Source organism: Rhamphochromis longiceps, linkage group LG11 (genome assembly GCF_057381845.1).
Source record: "Rhamphochromis longiceps isolate RC_006_pf linkage group LG11, R_longiceps_female_GT1.1, whole genome shotgun sequence".
In the NCBI taxonomy this organism is placed as follows: domain Eukaryota; kingdom Metazoa; phylum Chordata; class Actinopteri; order Cichliformes; family Cichlidae; genus Rhamphochromis; species Rhamphochromis longiceps.
In genome coordinates this window covers 18,246,155-18,268,676 of record NC_140567.1, presented here as the reverse complement: position 1 = coordinate 18,268,676, position 22,522 = coordinate 18,246,155, and the positions used below count along the sequence as shown (strand labels likewise).

General features: G+C 40.6%; 3 protein-coding genes across 3 annotated transcripts; 2 read left to right on the top strand and 1 right to left on the bottom strand.

Annotated features, from left to right (window-relative positions):
• Positions 1-410: 410 nt before the first annotated feature.
• dpys (dihydropyrimidinase) lies at positions 411-12,137 on the top strand. The gene is made up of 9 exons (XM_085422586.1): positions 411-758; positions 2,156-2,314; positions 2,484-2,663; positions 4,700-4,889; positions 5,164-5,320; positions 6,926-7,067; positions 7,612-7,754; positions 10,485-10,692; positions 11,463-12,137. Exons 1-9 carry the CDS (start codon positions 507-509, stop codon positions 11,520-11,522), a joined length of 1,491 nt encoding a protein of 496 aa, XP_085278712.1. The 5' UTR covers positions 411-506; the 3' UTR covers positions 11,523-12,137.
• A 4,421-nt stretch (positions 12,138-16,558) lies between these two features.
• On the bottom strand, positions 16,559-18,202 carry dcstamp (dendrocyte expressed seven transmembrane protein). The gene is made up of 3 exons (XM_085421779.1): positions 17,141-18,202; positions 16,722-17,054; positions 16,559-16,618 (listed from the first exon to the last, which is right to left on the bottom strand). Exons 1-3 carry the CDS (start codon positions 18,185-18,187, stop codon positions 16,559-16,561), a joined length of 1,440 nt encoding a protein of 479 aa, XP_085277905.1. The 5' UTR covers positions 18,188-18,202.
• A 2,298-nt stretch (positions 18,203-20,500) lies between these two features.
• On the top strand, positions 20,501-21,508 carry LOC146658842 (uncharacterized). Its single transcript, XM_085424163.1, has one exon. It carries the CDS (start codon positions 20,501-20,503, stop codon positions 21,506-21,508), a length of 1,008 nt encoding a protein of 335 aa, XP_085280289.1.
• The last annotated feature ends 1,014 nt before the right edge of the window (positions 21,509-22,522 follow it).

Here is a 22,522-nt window from a genome sequence, read left to right as displayed (position 1 = left end):
ATTAATCTGTGAACTGAACATATGATTTAATTACGTTTACTGACACAAAATTGATTAAACTGAACTGATTAATAACAATTCAGAAAAAATAACCGTTTTAGTGATTTTCTCAGCTTTTCACTATGAGAAAATTTATGCTACACATTTCAATATTTTACATATGGAACAGTTACTTATTTATTAGTTATTAAAGACATCGGCTCAGTTTTGGCACACAGTGAGTCAGTCCATCCAAGACTTCTATGATATTCTCCACATTCTTATGCATACCGAGTTAGTGTAAATCATTATTAGGAAGGCCAAATCTTTTTGGGTTACTGACCTGGGGCGTTTCTGTCCTTTGACATCTCATATGAACTTTGGAGTTGACCTGCGTAGCTTCTTTGGCACAGCTTCTGGGTTCCACTGCACACAGACGATCTCAGCGTCAGAGCGCAGAGATCGGTTCAGTTTGCGCAAATTGTGTCCTTACGCAGTCCTAACACTCTGAGTTGCGCGGAGCAGGAATGGAAGAGCCCAGCGGGATCCTGATTAAAGGAGGCAAAGTTGTGAACGAGGACTGCTCCGTGATCGGCGACGTTTACATCGAAAATGGGAAAATAGTTGAGGTTGGACTGAATCTTCAGATTCCAAAAAGAGTGCGAGTCATTGATGCCACCGATAAACTGGTGATCCCCGGTGGCATCGACACGCACACGCACATGGAACTGGCGTTCATGGGAACCAGAGCTGTGGACGACTTCCATATTGGAACCAAAGTAGAGTTTCATTTAAAATGAATCTGTCATATTAATTTCATGTTGCTTGGCAAGATATGTTTGGCTATGTTTAGCAAATCAAAAAAGCTGGTAGTAAGAGTAATCACCTTCACCTATTATGAGTGGAAGTGGAAGTGCATGCGATGGATGCAAGTCCTATTTTTCTTTTTTAATCAAAAGCTGAATTTGGAATTTGAGAGTAGAATCAAATGAATATTGGATAAAATATGAATAAAACACTACAGCGACTTGAGAATCACCTCTGTCTTAAAATAGCATCAGTATGCAGTTTTGCGTCATAAGTATTTGACAACAGCTTTAATTCAGGGAATTTAAGCAAAATATTGCATAATTTTTTGGGAAGGAAAATACATAGACAGACACTTTTAGAAGCTCAAAAATAATTGGACAAACAAAAATAATTTCATATATTAAGTTGTTTTGAATACTTGGATGAAAATCCTAAAGTCAGTGACTGCCTGAAGTCTAGAAGCTGTGGAAATCACTGAATGCTGTGTTTCCTCTCTTGAGATGCTCTGCCAGGCCTTTACTGCAGTCAAGTTCAGTTGTTTGTGTGTCTCTCTCTACCTTCAGTTTTGTGTTTAATAACTGAAAAGTATGCTCTGTTGGGTTGATATCAGGTGACTGATTTAGCCACTGAAGAACATCCCCTTCCTTTACCTCGAGCAGTGGGAAGTGCAAATCCATTTTGCAACATTTGGTTGAATCTGATCAGAGATTATAGCCCTGAACGCTTCAGAATTCATCCTGCTGCTTCTATCAGCAGTCACAAAAACACAAATCAATAAACACTTTGACTAGTTCCACTGGCAGCCGTACATACCTATGCAATAATATTGCCTCCACCATGTTTGGCAGATGGTGAGGTGTGCTTTGGCTCATGAGCTGTTTCTCTCCTTCTCCACAGTTTTCTCTTCCCATCATGTCTCCATTCCTCTCTTGATTGTATTCTTTGACACTGATATATCTACCTCCTCGAGACGTTGGTTAGATGTTGGGAAATTGTTTTTCTTAACTGTGGGGGTAACTCTGTTGTCAGAGTTAGCCTTCTTCTCAATGCAGTTTGATTCAGTTTCATTTATGTGGCTCCAAATCTTCTTGATCCCGCAAAGAATTAATCTGCAGGACAAAATCAGATCAGAGGTCATTGTAAAGCTGATGCCCACGACTTCTCAACATTTGTATCAGGTGTTATTTTAATGGGAGTGACAATAAGAAATCTGTCAATCATTGTTTATTCAGGCACCATTCACAAAGATGATTGTTTTTAACATCTGGACTAGTAGCCACACTCAAATCACTTTTTTCCCAGCATTTTCTACTTCACAGGTTAATCATTTGCTTACTTCTCTGTGGTAATGTGTGCATTTCACCAGGCTGCTCTGGCAGGAGGGACCACAATGATCCTGGACTTTGTCATCCCCCAGAAGGGCAAGTCTCTTCTGGAGGCTCATGACCGATGGCGTGAGACGGCTGATCCCAAAGTTTGCTGCGACTACTCGTTGCACGTTGCGGTCACATGGTGGAGTGACAAGGTGAATGAGAGTGAATCCTTTTGTTTTAGTAGACTACTAGTATTTACTGTCTAGACACTAAAACTAATGACACTAGGTCAAGTAGGTTTGCCCAGTCCAAATATTGCTGCCCCCTTTTCCCCAGAGCTACATACATGTCTCCCTTATTACAATCATTTTTCTTTTTTAGGTCAAGAAAGAGATGGAGACTCTGGCCAGAGAGAAAGGAGTAAATTCCTTCAAGATGTTTATGGCCTATAAAGATGTGTTTATGCTGCAGGATTCTGAGCTATATGCTGCCTTTGCTCAGTGTAAGGAGGTCGGAGCCATAGCTCAGGTTCATGCTGAGAATGGAGATTTGATTGCAGAGGTTGGTGTGAACCACACGAAACAAATGAAAACAGATTTTGAAAAAGAAGTTGCTTGTATTAATGAGCTACAATTTTTGTTTTTTTCTTACAGCTACTTATTGCCTATACTGTACAGGGGGGAAAAAGTTGCTAATAGTAAAGTAGATCTGATATTTGACATTCCAAACTTAAGCAATATGGTTATTTTTTGTAAAATATCAAGAGTTTAACTTGAGAAATGAAACAACCTAAGCGTGGTGAGATACTAAAGCTAAACAACACAAGCCTATATGCTGTTTTTGATTTTCTGTCAGTGAAGGTTTTGTAAGTGCAGCTCAGGTAATCAGTGTCAGAGTATAAACACACCAGAGCCCACAAGGAATGCTAAGTTAATGTTTCACCCTGATGGCAGCTAAGCTTCACTTTGTGTCCAAAGAATAACAAACACTGTGGCTGTGAGGAACAGAGAGGAACTGTGGTGCTGAATGAGGAAGACAGGAGCGGCAGAGAAGCATGTGAGAGTTGTGCAGGACATGTATGAGGACAGGGAATAGTGGTGAGAAGCGCAGTGACAGAAGGGTTCAAGGTGGCAGTGGGATTACGTCAGGGATGGGCTCTGAGCCCCTTCTTGTTTGCAGTGGTGATGGATAGACTGACAGATGAGGTCAGCCAGGAGTCTATGTCTAGACTATGATGTTTGCACACAACATTGTGATCTATAGTGAGCATGCAGTAGGTATGTTCTGGAAAAGTATTAAAAGTTAGTTGAAGCAACACACATTACATTTGTGTGAATGAGAGGGAGACAGGTGGAAAGGAGAACATCCAAGGAGTAGTGGTAGTGAAGACAAGATGAGTCTATGGATGGTCAGTGATTCAAAGCAATGGCATGAGAAGTATGGAAGAGAGTCGAGGCTGGATTAAGACTAATGTCAGTGATAATTTATGACAGAAGGACAGAAGCATGAGTGAAAGGGAAGGTTTACAAGATGGTAGTGAGACCTGCTATGATTTATGGTTTGAAGAAGGTAAAGCTAACAAAAAGACACGAGGTTGAGCCGGAGGTGTGCAGGGCTGAAGATTTTCATTGGCAGTGACCCGAAAGGACAAGATTAGAAACGAGTACATCAGAGGGACAGCTCAGGTTGAGCAGTTTGGAGACAAAGATAGAGAGACAGGTCTGAGATGGTTTGGACACGCGCTGAGGAGGGATAGTGGATATACTGGAACTTTGTGGAGCTACCAGGCAGGAGGGAAAGAGGAAGACCTCAGAGGAGGTTTATGGGTGTAATAAAGGAAGCATTCAGAGGACTGATTTGACAGAAGAGGATAGGGATATGTTGGGATGGAGGCAGATGGTCCGCTGTTACCCCTGAAAGAAGAAGATGAAGAAGGTTGGTTGAAAGCCCCGTGACACGCGATGTTGGAGCAATGCCAAGGAAAAAAGATGAAATCTGTCATTATCTGTCACCAGAAACCTTCCCCACAGATATTTTTGACAAGTTATGTCAGGATAAGCATAGGTATAATTAATAGCATATATCCAGTTAAGGTGTTCAAGTTTCAGAGGGATAGGAATAGTCATGGTGGCTCACTGAATTGACATGAATTGGAAATTAACGATGTAATTTCTATTAATATTAGACAGAACTGCAGCTACATTCAGACAGTCAAAATCCCCACTATGAGAAAGATCTGTTATTTCTTATGTGCATTTTCCAGCATTTTTTCAAGTGTCATGGCAAAAAACTACCACCAGGGGGTAGCAAATACTCAACAACAACTCGTGGATCTGTTGTTGCTCAGAGCAACATGAATACTGTATTATTGCTGCTTGGAAGTGTGTTAAATGTCTTTCCAGCACTACAGTAAGGCACTCACATGTTATTATTCATAGTAGCAAATTTTAATTCAATCGAATCAATATAGATTCATCAAGTATAAATCTGACTGTCTGGTCAGTCCGTCTCTGCCTTGAAGTGCCACCGTGCCGTGTTAACCTTCCATCTCCTTTAACCTTTAATCCTGACTTGTTGTCCCTGCTGTGAACTGACAGGGGGCTAAGAAGATGCTGTCCATGGGCATCACAGGACCAGAGGGCCATGAACTGTGTCGGCCAGAAGAGGTGGAGGCCGAAGCCACCCAGCGAGCTATCACCATCGCCCATGCTGTCAACTGCCCGCTCTATGTGGTTCATGTCATGAGTAAATCTGCCGCCAAGGTTGTGTCTAACGCACGCAGAGATGGTGAGTGTGGACTCCTCCCTCCTGCTGTTTAAAGAGGGTGAGGCTGAGAGCTGATGAGCTTCAAAACTGGTTTCAGTTTTCTTTGTTTTATGTTTTAGTCAAATATTGAGTTATACAGTGTTTGCACATTTTGTTTTTTGTTGCTATGGCAAAAAATAAAGCCACTGAGAATTTTATCTCAGCATGAGGTTTCTGATTGCTCTCGAGCAGATAAAGTATACTCGGTTTTAGTAAACATCCGACACAGGTTTTTTCTTTCTTTCTTTCTGAACAGGGCGTGTAGTGTTTGGGGAGCCAATTGCTGCCGGTTTGGGCACTGATGGTACCCACTGTTGGCACAAAGACTGGGCCCATGCTGCTGGTTTTGTCATGGGTCCTCCGCTTAGACCTGACCCCAGCACACCTGGGTACCTTATGGACCTACTAGCTAAGTAGGTAGAACTGAAAGTCCAGCAATATTGCTTGCTGGTGGTTTTTATTCAGTGCAGTGTGTGTTTTTTCCTGTCTCTCTCCCCGTACCCCCAACCAGTCGTGACAGATGGCTGCCCCTCCCTGGGCCTGGTTTTGCTGGAGGTTTATTCCTGTTAAAAGGGAGTTTTTCCTTCCCACCTTCACCAAGTGGTTTCTCATAGGGTACAGTCTGATGGTTGGAATTCTTTTTCTATTGTTGTAGGGTCTTTACTTATATAAAGTGCCTTGAAGCAACTGTTGTTGGGATTTGGTGCTATATAAATGAAACTGAGTTGAATTGAAATTCAATTCGGTTTGTATTTTGGCTACAGCTACAGATTTTTTTAGGCTATGGGAGTTTAGAAGTTCAGAATCCCATGTGATCCCACGCAGAATCAGCTAATACAGATTTATCCAAATCAGACAAAATGTATCTGGATCAATTGTACTATGTTTTTGCTGGTTTTTTGCTGCTACAGTTTTTGTTTGTGCTGGTATCATTTTGAAAATATTAATAAAAGAACATTTCTGAAGTAATTTAAAAGCATGCCACTTGGTGCGTATTAGTTGGACCTGAATCAGAGGTTCTGTTGACGAGTTAGGTCCAGCAGGCCTCAGGTTGGAGCACCAAACCCTAAACAGCTTGAAAAATACATAGTTTGTATCTGTCATTGTTCCATGTGATAAAAATAGCCCAAACATTGTTTGGTCAAATTGTTCATCCAAGGTCAACCACATTGACCTTTGAGAAACTTTTATTAATATCTTTAAAATGATAGAGGCACAAAGAGCCATTTTTGCAGCACAAACATTGAATACCACGTCTGTTGGATTTAAAGAAGGTGGGGATTTTAGCATTTTAGGATCATGTTCACATATGACATCTTTGCATGACAGAACTTTCACTTGCAATTTTGAATCGTACGACAGACTGTGTTAACAACAGTGATTTCTGGAAGTGTTTCTGAGGCTGTGCAGCTATTCCTATGACTAAATCATTCAGTCTGAAGGCCTGTAGATCAGGGACAACTAATATTCATTTTGAGCCTTATCGATTGTGCACTGAGATTTCTCCAGATTCTCAGAATCTTTTAGTTATATTTTTTTCTGTAGATGATGAAATATTCAAAGCTTTAGCAATGTTATGTTAAGGAAAATTATTCACAAATTGTTCCACAATTCGTACAGTTTTTTTTTTCAGATTGGTGAACCTCTGCCCATCTTTACTAATGAGAAACTCAGCCTCTCTAAGATGCTCTTTCTATACCCAGTCTCATTATTGACTTTTGTCAATTAACTTAATTAGTTGCAAAATACGTTAGCTCCAAATTAGCTCAAAATGAACTAAGAGTTTCCATGAAATAGTAAAAATGTCTCAGTTTAAAAATTTGATGAGCTTTCTATATTCTATTGTGAATAAAATGAAGGTTTATAAGATTTGATAATTTGACATGCTGTCGCAACTTTTTTGGGAGTGAGGATTTAGAATTGACCAAAGTGACCCTCAAGGTTACTGATACATTTTTTAGGTTATTCCATCATCAGTTTGGACATAACAGTCATTTTCCTTCTGTTCATTGTGCCAGTGATGATCTAAGCGTGACAGGGACGGACAACTGCACCTTCTCTGTGTGCCAGAAAGCCCTGGGCAAGGACGACTTCACCAAGATCCCTAACGGTGTGAACGGTGTCGAGGACAGAATGTCTGTCATCTGGGAAAAAGGAGTGGTTAGTACTAAGGATATACTCACTTTTTTAGTTGTCTTTTTTTAAAGCACCGGTTTCTTGACAACAAGTTTTAAAGATGCCATGTGGTTAATGTTCGCATAACAAAAAGTAGCAAATACACATTTTTGACTCTGTACCGGCCCATTTGCATTCATGACGGCGTGCCATGATGTTTAATGTTGGGTTACTGTTTTTACTATCAAATATTAATAATTCTACTTTTCTCACAATTATTTGGATGATATGCGTATTTCTTTTTTCCTCCAACACACAATAAACTCCCAGAGGTGCAGATGGCTGCACGATTGCAAGCACTGCATTTTCTGGCCATTGTTGTGGGGACTGTGTATCAGCTCAGCTGCCCCAAGGCCACTGGAAAGATTTACTTTGTGCAACAGTGCTTACAAATCACACATTAGATGATATTTTGGCTGAAATGAGTTGCTTGCACTGACCTTTTGTCTGCTAATTCTGTGTATTGTTGTCATCCAGTGTGGCCCCCTAACTCAAACTGGGTGCTTTGTGCATTTTCTTCTCCCCTCAGCATAGTGGCAAAATGGACGAGAATCGATTTGTGGCTGTCACCAGCAGCAACGCAGCAAAAATCTTCAACTTCTACCCGCAGAAAGGCCGAATCGCCAAGAACTCGGATGCTGATGTGGTTATATGGGACCCAAGGATGACCAGGTGAGAACTCCAGCTCAGGTCATTCAGCAGTCTGGAAGAAATCTTTAGAAATCGAGCAGTGAAAGAAAGCCTTCAGCTGGTGTACGTAAAGTTTTAAAAGTGCATGATGAATGCAAATCCTGATGTTAAAAATGGTAACGTCGCCACTGTCTCCATCAGAGCTCCATCACACGGTGATGCTGATCCATTTGGCACACTTGAGAGCGTGTCTTAAGTGTGCCAGGCACTTCACTAACTAAGATAAGGTTTTTAAGTTTAGCTGTAAAGCATGTAGGCGACAGATACAGGCACCTAAAAAGAGAAGAGCTATATCTTTCATCCTGTGCCACGTCAACACTAACGCACTCACTAACCCTCCACATAAGCTGATTACGTCTATGCTCCATCCAAAAGTCGGTGTATGTCATCACTTATCTATAGCTGCAAATTAAAGCATAACACAATTTACATATGAATGAAATTCATCACTCTATTAAAAAAAAATTTAAATTGCTGTTTGGTAATTTTATATTTTTAGGAAAAGATTTTAACACACTTACATAAGGCATGAGTGAGACGATGCTGATGGGTCATGGTAAGAATTTTGAAACTGACGAATATTTCATGTGGGAGCTAAACCAATTTCCTTCGTGCAGAATACACGGCGTTATGGCTGCTTTCAGGAATGTGCTCAGAATATCGCAAAACTGGTCATGTGATTGTGTTGTATTATTTGAGCTGTTGTGTGAAGCACAAGCACAAACGAAGACAGTTTGCGTTCCAGCATCATGTGTACTGTAGCACAATCTTATATGACCTGGAAATAGCAATGCACCGCTCTGTTTGCTGAAGGATCTGGGCTGCGTCCCTCAGGGATCTAACCCACTGTGGATGTGAGTTGATGAAGAGCATATTAAACCCCAGTGTAATTTTCTGTAAATGAATTTACTGATAATAATACAAAAACAACAAAAAAAGATTATGTCAGGACCAATAAACTCCACAGTTGTTACTATGACGTGCTTTCCAGTTTGTCTTTCCTCTCAGACCTGTCACTCCTGGACATCAGCTGTTGTCCATTTAAGTTGTGTCTTTACCATATGCGCATGTCTGTGGAAGTCATAATGCTTTTCAAGCATGAGAGCGCATTGTATTTGATTGCTGCACAGTGAATTCATCTGTGAAACTGTGTAATTAATTTGCCGTCAGCACAAGTGTCACTTCATAACATCCGGGACCAGGGGCCACAAACAGTTGCATAACCGCCTCCCCCCCACAAAAAAACCCAAATCCCTAGGAAGCTCACTCAGTTGACTTGTTTCTCATAATTGGGTGAGCTGAATAATGAGGACACATCTTGTTTTCGTCAGTGCACACTAGGCATGGTGTCTGGCTTCACAAATCCACAGGAAACATGTTTGTGAATGGAGAGTAAAAGGGGTCAATGAAAAAAGAAAGAAAGACATCCGGTGCATTTCATGGAAGCAGCTGAGTCACACTTACTTTGCTGTTCCCTGCTGACTTGGTCTTTCACTCAAATGTGATTTATTTGTTCGACATCATCAGTTTGTACTGTGCAGAGCATTTCATACATTTATTATGAAGAGATTTTCTACAGTCCTAATCAACTTACTTCACGTAGTTGTGCAAATATACATGTTGTAACTTAAAGCTGCTGTGATCAGTCATTTTCTGCAGATTGCCCACTCCTCTCTCTCTCTTATATTTTTGTTTGTTGGTCCAGTCAATTCCAACTTTGGTTTCAGTTTTTGATTGAATGGGCTCGAGTTAGTAATTATATGGAATCTGTCTGTGATAATACAGCCACAAATTCACATTAACTCCCATTAATTTGATGCTGTATACATCAGAAATTCAGACGTTTGTCAACATGCATAAATACATTGGGTGACTTTCATGTGTTTGGCTGATCATATACACCTGTTCAGCTGTTGGTTGAACAGGTGTACCTTTTTTACATTTTAATCCAGAAACTAAAAACTAAGAAACGAAGAAATTCTATCATTTCTTTATAAATCAAACCTGGCAAGCCCGTGTGAACTAAAGCCCCAGTTTCCTGTCCTTAGCTCACAGGCGTGGCACCCAATATGGTCTTCTGTTGCTGTAGGCCATCTGTTTCAAAGTTCGACATGTGTACATTTAACAGCAGTATTGTCATTGTACACCATTTAAATTACTTTAATAATTTCTGCTACTAAACTCCATCACAGCTATGCTAAATTTATTTTGCTGAGAACTGAAAAATGTTGCCGCTCTTGTGTTTCTTTGTTCATATTTCCCATCAGGTTCCAGCTTGCACAGTCTTTTTTTATATCTGGATACTGGCTATGCTGCAATATTATGTGGCTGTGCTCACGCAGCAGCCTTTGGATAGATGCCACAATAATGTAATAGGCAGCAGTGAAAATGTTGAGGTGCCTTTTTATTGTCTGAAAGAAGCTTAGTGTATGTGCTTAGTGAGCCTTTAAGAGCCTCACATGAGCAAAAGTTTTGAATAATACATTATATTACTGCTGCACAGTGAACCAACTGCAAGTACATCTTGGCCTGATTCAATCAGTTTCAGATGAGGATGGACTGCATTAAGTTTTCACAATAGATTTATCCTTTTCTTTGGTATTCAGAAAGCATCCAGCAATTATCTAACGCAGGCTACATGTGACCAATGAGTTTAGCTCATAAAAAGCCTCCACTGACTGTTTTTAAAGCTGCCAATGTATCTTTATGTAGGAAAATATCTGCCAAGACTCATCACCAGGCTGTGGACTACAACATCTTTGAGGGTATGGAGTGTCATGGGGTACCTGTCATTACCATCTCCAGAGGCAAAGTGGTGTATGAGGATGGGCAGCTGAAGGTGTCACCAGGACATGGCCAGTTCATCCACAGAAAACCATTTTCTGAGTTTGTTTACAAAAGAATCAAGCAGCGGGAGCAGGTTAGTAAAGTCTTAGCGTCAGAAGTGTCACTGAAGTTCCACATTTTTTGGATGTGAACTTAATGGGTAGTGCATACACATACATATACAAAAGTGTTGCGATTTTGCAAAAAAATTTGCTCTTGAAAAAATGCACTCAAAAAAATCAAGTTGACATCAAGCGATGATTAGCTGGCCCTGAAACAGAGATTCTGGGTTCATCCAGTTCTCGTGAGAGGGCAGCATCAGGGAGAATTTCAGGGTTTGGTCCAAGAGTTCAGGCTGTATCACGATAGCTTTCATAGGTGAGTCTGAAAAATATCTTTAACACACAAAATATTCACACCATTTTTACACATCTGGTGTGTAAAAGCCTTTAGCCTAACTGTTCCCTCTTTTATTTACTATTTATGGTCAGTTGAGGTAAGCAAACTGGATGCTGGTTGTAGCGTCATATATGCTGTAAGCATATAAATTTGGATTAAATTACCCAGAATATTGCAAATAAGTATATCTCAATAAGATGAACTATACAGGAGACTACAGACTACAGACTCAGGTGTGATTTTGACTCAGTCTACTTCTGATATTTGCTAAAACTGATATTTTCCTGTGTCCATTCCAAGTGCAGATCATGAATTGCACAGAGGACATACATTGGCAGGACCGCTTAGCTGTAAAACACTTTTCATAGTTAATTCAGAATTATGAACTTGAAGCAACCAGACTGGGAGTAGGTACCACGCACAGGATGACCTAATGTTTCTGTCTGCTTTGTATTTGACCTGCAGGTGAGGAAACCTACAGCTGTGACCAGAAAGCCATATGAAGGCAAAGTCATTTCTGTCTGAACACATACCTGGGAACTTAAAGGGCACCTTAAATCTCCAACAATGCAACCCAGAAGCTACCCATTGCACAAACAACAAGTGTTTTCTCAAAGACAACCTTCATTGGAGTAGCTTTTTGCATTTCAAGCATATGAGGGTTATAACATGTTGAATTTCTGCCTGAGTCAATGCTCCGCTGGAAGAGGAAACTGAGTCACATACAGCTGTATCTGCAGCCAGCTCTGTTCAGTACACAGATCACAAAAACCAACTCTGCTGCTGCAAACTATACATTTATTACTAACACCATTATGTAATAACGCAACTCACCATAAGAAATGCAAATCGGGTTTATGCATGAGTTCCTGGTTAGTAAATGAAAAGTCTCTAAATAGAAAAAAACAAACAATTTCACTGTATATTGTGTTCTGTGCTCTAAAACAATAGTAAATCAGCATTTATAGTTGTGTGTAATTATGCCTGAGTTTTCTTCTTCACAGCATGTTTTTGCATTTTTTACCCCCATCTTCTAAAATGCCAGTTGCCACTGGTAACAGAACTGTCTCTCACCCAAAAGCATCCTTTCCCTTTGATGAAATATTCATTAAAATACACTGACATGCATGTGGTAATAAGATTTACTCCGCTGACCCAGACGGACTCTGTGTTTGCATATTCAGCAGGCTCACACATCATTATACACTCCATCTATGCCCATGTATGGACTGCATTCATTCCTTCTCGTGGTAAAAAAAAGGTCTGCGGCTGTCATCGAGCATCATGTGGCAGCTTCCCATTGGGGCGGGCATGCTGGCATGTTATTATGCCACAGGGCCAGTTGAGACATAGTGTGAGCTTATCAGGTTGCCACAGTGGTAGTGTGTGAGTCACAGAATGCCTACTCATCCTCAAGCAAGAATGCTTCTTTCCTCTTTTCTTAAACGGTGCAAAGGATGGTTGGGGGATGGTGGGGTATTGTACAGTGAATGGTGAGCCTATTTAAAATGGTGACCTGGCTATAACTTGAGTTTTCAAGCTTTAAACACAGAGGAAGTGATTCATACTAAATATTTACACTTTAACTAGTGTAACCCAAAGTATTTTTTAAGTGATCACAGTATTTCTAAGAATCAGGTTTTGCCAAACATGGTGATATCAATTAGTCTTGCTAACTGTAACAGCAATGAAAATGTTTAACCTGCAGTTGAAGAGGTATACTTAACTAACCAAAGTATGGGAGTAACTCAAAGTATCTATTATTCTAGTATTCTGAACTTCAAGCTGAGCATCAGAATAGTGAAGAAAGACCTTTCAAATGACTTACTCAAATAACCACTCGTTACAACCAAATGGCTATTGGTTGGATAACAGTGTAACACCATTCTTATGGCTGGTTCCAGCCTGATATGTGCCATGTCACAAGGCTGTAACAATCTCAACCTGGTGTCTTGAAAATGACAGTGAGTTCACTGTACATAAATGACCTTCATAGTCACCAAATCCCAGGCCAAAAGAGCACCTTTGGAATGTGGTGGAACCGAAGCTTTGCATCACTGATGTGCAGCTGACAAATCTTACGCAACGGCAAGATCCTGTCATGTTAATATGGAGCAAAATCTCTGTGGAATGTTTCCAGCACTTTGTTGAGTCTGTGCCGTGAGGAATGAAGGCATTTCTAAAGGTAAAAGGGCATCTTTGCAACGTATACCTAATGTAGTGGCCGCTAAGCATATGTTCTCACTTTGCCAGGAATTATATATTAAGTAAATATATTAATCATGACTTTCCTCAATTCTACAAGGCTGAGCCAGTGGTGACGCCTCTCCAACTGCAGCTGAGTGATATGATTTGAGCATACTACTATGTAGCGTGTGTGTACCACTAAGTATTTAAGTACGCAGAATGATAGTAAATATACTGAGCATGTAGTGTATAGTATAGGATTTCTACTACTTAAAACATCTGTCATAAGCTGTTAAATAAAGGAAGTTTTTTTTGCAAATATTAATGCATAATGAACAAACACAGCCTAAGGGATTTCTCAAAACTGTGTATATACCAATAAGACAGTAATAAACTAATAGTATTTACCTGGGCTACACTACCCTGAGGAATACACATTAATAGCAGTTTTGACCTTTCCCTATTCACACATCACTGCATTTCTCACCTGTCACAGTCTGCATTATGAAGTCAGTAGGCTGTGACCTGTCCCTATGCTGAGTGAAGAAACAGCACCTGCATGATGCTAATGAACGGTGACAGTGCATAAGTAGGAAGAGCACAGTGCTGCTCTCTGCACATGTTAATGACATCTGTCTTAGATTATGTAAGCAAATATCGCTGTTCTACATTCTGCACAGAGGTAAAATACAGAAGCGAGGTTATAACTGCGGTTTCTTTATTTGATATTTTATGTAACAAACATAATTAGGTGTTTATTCATAGCAGGAATGACTGCAACCATCACAACTGATAGTGGCAAAATGATCATAGTTTGGGGTTGATTCATTATAAAATTCTTCCTCTGTCATGTTATATAATGAACATGATGTAATAGGTAAGTAATGTATTTCCTATGGCTGAGAGCTCATTGCAGCTCTGTTGAATCAAGGTAATACCTCTTAGCTTATGGTCTTTAATTGCGCCACGGTTACCAGTAGACTGAGCTGTCACGTGATGCCATAAATAGTAGTATACTGCTCTAGTTTTCTGAATAATAATGACACAGTAGGTGGTGGATTACAGGTGAGAACTGGGGCGCAAAGAGTACATATTTATTCTGCTAAATGTTAAATATAATATAAAACAATTGAAGAGAAATGTATTATGATGTATTTTGAAATAACATACACTGAAAGTTTTCTATATGAGATCGTTGCAAAATTTGCAGCCTCACCTAATGTCCACCCTACTGGCACTGATTTTATATTAGGATTTAAAAATCTAGGTGGTTTTGGTATGGCGAGTAGCCTTCAGTAATATTAATAAATCACACAGCAAAAGTACATTCATGTAGTTGTAAAAAGCATGACAATATAGTAAGTAATCAAAGTATTCAGAGTAACTTAACGGAATACGTTACAAACTACATTTTGGGGCATGTAGTCTGTAATCTGTAGTGGAAGACATTTCAAAAGTACCCTTACCAACACTGGGGATGGTTAAAACATCGCTCTTAGATGCACCCTGGCTAGATGTAGAACAGGCACTATGCAATAATATAGAGATTTCGGACCTACCATTTATCAGCTCAAACACCAAACTACATGTATGTTTTAAAAGAGTCGACATCAGCTCTTCTCTGACAGCACGATGGGAGTTTCTTAAAATGACTGAGTCTTCATTAATCCCATGCGAATGTACACCTATCTGGAACAAAACTGACATACTACAGAAAAATAATATGATTAACCTCCCAGATTGGAGTCGTAAAGGAATTAAATATTTGGAATATATATTAGAAGGAGGACTTTATTCCATTTGACAGACTAGTTGTACAGTATGGGATTAACAAGAAAAGATTTTTAGAATATCAACAAATTAAATTTATAATAAAAAAAGTTTAAGCCTAATCAAGTTGAATTACAAACACAATCATGTGTGGTACAATTTCTTAATCTTAAAACCCCAAATTACTGTCTAAAATATACTGGACACTCTCCAAAATAGATGAATCAATATCCTTTTGCAAAATGGGAAGCGGATTTATCAGTCATCTTAGACCAAAATACAATACAAAATACTACACAGAGTGCACTATACAGGTCAATGGATATTCAAGATGGGCTTTATGTCTTCTAACAACTGCTCACACTGTCAAGGCAATAAACCTGACAGTTACGCTGTTTGGTTCTTTCCACCAGTGCAGAGGGTTAGGTGCTGGATATGTGAAGACTTATCAAAGTATCTGAAATGTAACATTCCAGCCAGTAGCGGTTTTTGATATGGGCAACACGGGCGGTTGCCCAGGGCAGCATCGTGGTGGGGGGCGGCCAGAGGGAGTGTTCGCCCAGGGCGCCAAACAGGCTAGGACCGCCACTGATTCCAGCCTTCGCTCTAGTCCACTTGTTGGGCATCTTGGATGACCTCACTACATAGATGAATACAGCCCACATGGTTCTCACCAACGTATGCATTGCCAAGATAACTGTCTTCATGAACTGGAAAAATAAAAATAATCCTAATTCTAACCATTATAGAGACCGTCTGAAAGATCATTTTAGTCTTCCCGCCTTCATTATTGCGCTTGATGTGGGGGTAGGTACAGGCTTGGGGTGTCTGGGGATTCTTGGGGGACTCAACCTGGGGGCTGTGGTACTGAACTGAATGGGGATCTGTGGCTCTTGGGTGGTGTTTTCCTGGTGGTTGCCTGCAGCAGGGCTGGAGGAGGGTCTGTGCTGGCGGACGAAGGTTACCGACCTGGTAGTCTAGCTGAACTCTGGGTGGGTCCAGAGTGGACTTGGGGTTCTGGGCGTGCTCTGCCTCCGGGCTGGGGCTCTGGCTGGGCCTTTGGGGCTTGGGTCCTGGTTGGTGTGTCACCGAGGTTGTGGGTGGGTGCATGCACGGAGGCCCAACCCTGGTGCGGGGGGCCTCTGGTGCATCGATGGAACTGGGGGCCTCTTCAGCTGGTGGGGAGGTTGTTCTCATTCTGCTTGTTTTCTTCTTTTAACAGATGTGTAGTGTCTTTTCTCACTGTCCCTCTTCCCCTCTGTTAATCTTTCCCTCTCCTTTTCTTGAACTTCTCCTGTCTGCGTCTTTCCCTTTCTTATCCCCCGGACATGTCTGTTCCGACTGTAATAACTTAAAACTTTAAATAAATAAATAAATAAATAAATAAAGATCAGTCAAGTGGACCAGTATGGTAAAGCCGTAAGGATCCACTTGGGAAAACAAATCTGCTGGGCATTTTTCTTGGCCTTCAGACAATAATTCAGACTAAAGTATAAGGCTGATATTTCTCTCCGCGAGATCCATGGACCATCCATGTTGATCTGTCAGTCTGCACCAGGACTAGCACCGCCATCACTAGAGTGTCTGTGTGGAGAAGATTTTCCTCACAGGATACTTTGTGGATCCTCTTTAGAATGAAACAGTAGCGGAAACCAGAAATATGGCTGATGAAGAAGAACAGAAAAACTACATAATTAGAGATTTGGCTTTTTTTTCCTTTTTTTTTGCCTTGCAATAGTTATTCTCAAGCAATATGTTAACATGCACCTTGGTAATAAGTGACCTGAGGCTGCAGTTGTTTTTCTCCTTTCTCATTTTGAATCTCTTCCTCAGGATTTTGCCGTGGAGGTACTCCACTCTCTCCTCAGCAGCAGAGGGGAAGAACTGTTCACAGACCATCAACCTTAGCTGGGAGACTTTGGTTGACATCAGAGCCATAACAAGCAGAGTGAGCAGGATGGCAGTCAGTGGAATTACAGAACTATATAGCAACAACTTGGGTTTGGGGAGGCACTGCTTCTCAAACAGAGTCACAGAGTAGGAAAAGTCTTTTTCATGATTTTCTTGTCCAAGAGACATTCCAATTAAAGTTGCAATTCCCTGCAAGGATAAACAAGTGAGTCTTTTGTGGTTGAGATGAGGAAAATATTTAAAAAATAAATAAATATTTACTACGGTGTACTTACTTTGATGCTCATTAACAAAGGGATGTGGAATGGCTCCAGCTCTGATAACCTTGCTGTAACAATGTCAACAAAACAGTACAGCAAGGCATCCACAGTTATGAATATGACCCAAGCTATGAAATGGGAGACAACTGGAATTCCAAATTTCACCATAGCTTTCCCTTCTCTTGTTGTGGGACGGGCGGAGGGAATGAAGGTGTACAGCTGCTCCTCCTCTGCCGTGAGGGGAAGGACGTGGGATTTTCCTTCCGCCTTCTGCTTCTCGTCAAAATGAACAAACTTGCTGCTGATGAACCTGTTTTTGTATTTCATGTCTCTGCAGTATTTTTTTATGTGCAATGCTATAAACATCATGAGCACGAGGAAGCTGATGGCAGGAAACATCCTGTCGGTCACTGAGCTCACTGTATTCATCAGGGCCTGTGCATATTTAACAGTCTCGTTGAGCTTCTGCTCTGCTCCTGCGAGCCTCTGCCTGAATTCTTCTGATTCCAATCTTGGAGAGACGTTGAGCTGGGAGTCAAATCTCACTACTCCCAGGTTTGTAACCCCTTTGAGCATGTCTCCGATCCACTTCAACATCTGAACATAGTTAGTAAATGGAGCAATGATGGAGGCTTTTTTTGCCTTCAGGTTGCAAATCATACTCCTGACCAGCAGCGAGAGGTTCTCCAGAGTGTTACGGATGTTCTTAAGAACCACTAAGCTGGTTCCAGCAGTTAACAGCAAGTTCCTACTCTTTTTCATGAAAATGGATATAACAAAAAGAGTCCCTAAACACCTTACTCTCTTTGATAGGAAGAGGGCAACAGTCAGCAGTGTCCCAAAGCAGGCGGCAATCCCCCCAGCCACTGCTAGCTCATAGTCCTGAGCGAAAAGGAGGTACAGGAGGAGCAGGGAGCTGAGCAGGAGGCTGGAAATGCTACAGATGAGGAGGAGAAGGATTGTTCTTCTGAATCCATCCCTTTTACCAGTGGTGAACACATCCACAGCTTGAAAACCCACATCTTTAAGGCTTTGTTTTACTGCAATCCATGAGAAAAGCATCCTGGATATTAAAGTAGACGTTGAAAAGCAAAAGCAAAATTGGAATGAAATGGCAGGTTATAAGAAAATCATTAACAAATACAATATATTCAGTAACTACTGTGCCCGAAAAGACACTTGTGCTGAACAGAAAGGCGAAGTAGTAGCCTGATGTATAAAGCTCAGCAGCTCTTCTGATTCATGTAGAGCGCAGTCGCCTTAAATACGACAGAAACAGGAAGACTCTTGCCTTTGTCATTAGTCATTTTATAGTCATCCCTATTTTTCAACCACAAGCAGAAGTAAACAGAGGCTGAATTATGACTGTGGGGTGTGTGCAACTGAAATATCCTTTTCACATAAAAATCTAATGCTTTACTAAGAATTTCAAGGTGGTATTGCACGAATGTGTGAGTGGACTGAATACTAATAATTTTGTGTATTTAGGGTAACATATTCATATTGCAGAAACAATGATAAAATACCCTTTTACAGGAGTAGGTGATTTCAGAGAATCCTAATATTCAATAGAATTAGAAGGTCCGTGTGACTGTATTCATTTGACCCTATATGGTCATCATGTTTGTCACATGTCCAAAATGCCAGGCAACTTAACGTTAAGTGGTTAGTGGTCATGTGATCTGCAAAACCTCAATGTTGTAATGCTTAACATCAGAATTTCAGCACTGTCTTGGTCAGCACATTAAGTTCTGTGTACTTTATTCACACACTGAGGCTAGCATTGAATGTTTGCTTCAGAGAGAGGTGATAAAAAGAAAACATTTTCACTGATTTGTGAGCGTGACCTGAATACTTAGCGAGTGTATTTAGCTAATTACCTTTAGAACAGGCTTCGATTTTTCAGACAAAGAAAATAATACTTCAGAAAGTCTATCTTGTGGTATTTTCCTTCATAGTAGACACAATAGATGCCTTTTTTTAGGTTTAATTGGGGAAAAAAACTTGCACAACCCTGTCAAGGAGAGACCTGTTGAATTGAAACATTAAGCGAAGTAAGTTGTCGACAGAGCAGCCGGTGTGTTTGTGGTGTGGACCCGAAAAGCAGACAAGGGAGAGACTGAAATGAAGTTTAATCAAAAAGTGAGCCGTTGATTTGGCTGAAAAAGCATGAACACAAAAACAAAGCAAGGCGAACAGGTGCGAGAAGTAAAACTAAAACCTATGAAAACTATGACAAGAGAAACATGAACATAAATCTGAGCAGGTGCAAGAAAACCAGAAACATGGACCTGAACAGGATTATGAGAAAGCTGACGTGACGTGGAGGGAGGAAAACAGATGAATCGACAATGAATTAGTGAGAAAGAGGACTTACATACACAGGAGGGTAATGGAGAAAACAGCTGACACAAATGAACCTGAACGCCACAGGGGAAGTACAACTAAACACACTTAACATGGAACACCAGACTCTTCGCAATAAAACAGGAAAGAGAAAAGGGACGTAGACAAGACAACACCAGCTTGACAAATAGAACATGCAACACGAAGACATGAAATACATGGGGAGACAGGGGGCACACAAAAGACACAAGCAAGGAGACACAGAAGAAACATAACTAGATCAAAACGCAAGTAAACCTTAACTAAAATAATAACACAAGAACTTTACATGATTTCAATATAACAATCAAAAGTACTAAACAAACTCACAGACCCTGCCCCCTGACACAGAAACACTGGTTTTATTTACATCTAAACGGATTCCCTGTATCTGCACACTGACTGGGACGCATTCATTGCAACATGAGACTCTGTCACAGTCACATAAAATCAAATGTATGTACTTGCCACAGCAAATGGTCTAGTTATTACATGAAATAAGCATCCATAATCACATATTTGAGAGGAAAAAAGCCTGTTAACTCAATATGAGTAAATAATCACTGTTTACATGTATAGTGCACTTTAAACGTATTCATATGAATTTATTTGTGTTTTGATGGGAAAGCAAAAATTCTCTCTAAAACATCCCATAAACTCCAAAAACAAACAAATTCAAATAAAAACATCTTCACTGTGCAGAATGTTTGTCTGTTAAATGAAAGAGCTGCAGTCTGCCTGCTGAGAGTTACTAGGTGTATGACGTCACAACGGAACAGAAATACCCATATAGAGCAGAGGCTTCAGTCATTTCACTGCCCTTCCTTCGTGAGTGCACAACAAAAATCCGAGCTCGTTGTTTAAGTGTCTAAATATCGCATTTTGAAAATTTTTTGGGGAAGAAACATTGTGAATACACTGACAAGCTTCAGGAAAACTGTTGCTGTATTTATTGGATCCAGCCAAGTGGTGTAGCATCTTTTTACAAGAATGCAGCGCCAAAACCTGTCGCCAGTGTCTGAGAAAGATCAGCTGGGTTTAAACCCTGTCAAGCTCCCACTAAAGAGAAAGCGAATCCAGCATGATGCTGCACAAAATTGCAGCAGAAGTGCTGACAGCTCCTCCCCAGCAAGGGGAAAACGCAGAATCTGTGGAGAGAAATTTGTACTGAAAAGAAATTTCAGTCAGATTTCAACCAACTGCAGAAGCATCACTGAGGCCTGCTTTTCAGAAAGAAAAGGGATGAAGAAAGACACAGACAAGAATGAATCAGCTGTGACACCACCAAGCATCCAAAAAAGTGCCACTATCACGATGATCCGACTCAAAGGCAAGAAATTGAATGATACGGCCTCGAGTTTCCAGAATGATGCCAGATCCTCTGAAAGCAAAGGGATGGAGAAAAAGAGGCCAGAAGACCAGAAAGTTAGAAACATTTGGATCGTTGGCTCAAGCTATGTCAAAAGAGGAGAGTTCGGAGCAAGACAGAAGTTTGGAGAGAATTTGGGACTTAATGCCAAAGTCCAATGGTTTGGCAAAGGAGGGATGGGCTGGAGCGGCGTCCTTCCACGTTTTTATGAAGAGTTATCTACACGGAGCCCGCCTGACATATTGATTATCCACGCTGGTGGCAATGATTTAGGACTCATGTCTGCCCAGCAACTTTCTGGTATAATGAAGATGGAATTGATGCAACTGCACAAAGAGTTCCCCTCAATGACGATTGCTTATTCCTGCATCAATCAGCGCCAAGTGTGGAGGTATGGAAGTCCATGGAAGATAAATAAGGACAGGGAGATTGTCAACCATACCATGAGAAAGGCTGCCCACTGCTTTGGAGGGGTGATTATTGAACATCCCTGTTTGAAATTTTTCGACAACACAATCTTTGTACCAGACGGAGTCCATTTCACAAAGAAAGGAAATGAACTGTTTGTGACCAGCATCCGCTCCACCACCAAGAACATTCTGCAGTCAACGCAGAGAAAACAGATTTGAGGCGTCAACCTCTATAATCTGACTACACATATGAACGAGAATACTGAATAAATGCAAAGTCAAAAGAGCAGTGTGTAAAGACTCCTGTGCTTACAGATTCTGAATAGAGATTAGGAAATGTTTGTGACAAAGACACATACACAGACAGTCTCTCTCTCTCACATTTACACTCACACTACAAGAAGATTGTGGATTCACGTGTCTGTGTATTTTCTAATTTTTTATTCCATGTGCTGTATGTTTATTTTTTATTTTTTTAATGCAATAACTGAAATAACACAGATAGAAATGAATAAATGAACAGATAAAAGATTCACATGAATAAGAGGAGGCTACAGAGATTTTTTTATAACTGTTTTTGGAAAAGCAAAGTGTGTTTGGCTATTCTGACTGCAAAAGCTGCCAGAGAGGACAGGATTTAAAGCAAAACTAAAAAAAAAAAAAAACACCTTTAAATCTAGGGTGTCAAACATAGGGCCCAGGGGCCAAAATCGGCCTGGCAAAGACTCCAATCAGTCCCACTTGATGGCTGGATGGCTAATGTTTTTCTACTCTACTTAAGCACTCAAATCACTTTATACAATACATTCACCATTTAACAAACATATTTGGGCAAACTCCTCTTCTACATCTAAGTGCCCTCTGTCTAACATTCACACACACATTGATGAACACACTGGGAGCAATTTGGGTTTAGTATCTTGCCCGAGGATCTTCAGACTGGAGCAGCCAGGGATTGAACCCCCAGCCTTCCAATCAGTCACTGATTTGTATGAATTACTCCGGGTTGTTGTAGAGGAGGTGAGCCACAACCACCGTCAGGCAACAAATCACAAAGAACTGTGTTTTTGTGTTTCTTTGTCTGTGCTCATGCATGGTTTATGTGCAATAGCATGCATGTGTGATTGCATGGGTTTCTATGTGTCTAAATGTTTCTCATTACACTGTGTGGAACTTTAGAAATGAAAGGTGGATATCACATTTGTCATTTGTACCTTACATGTCTTCTCCAAG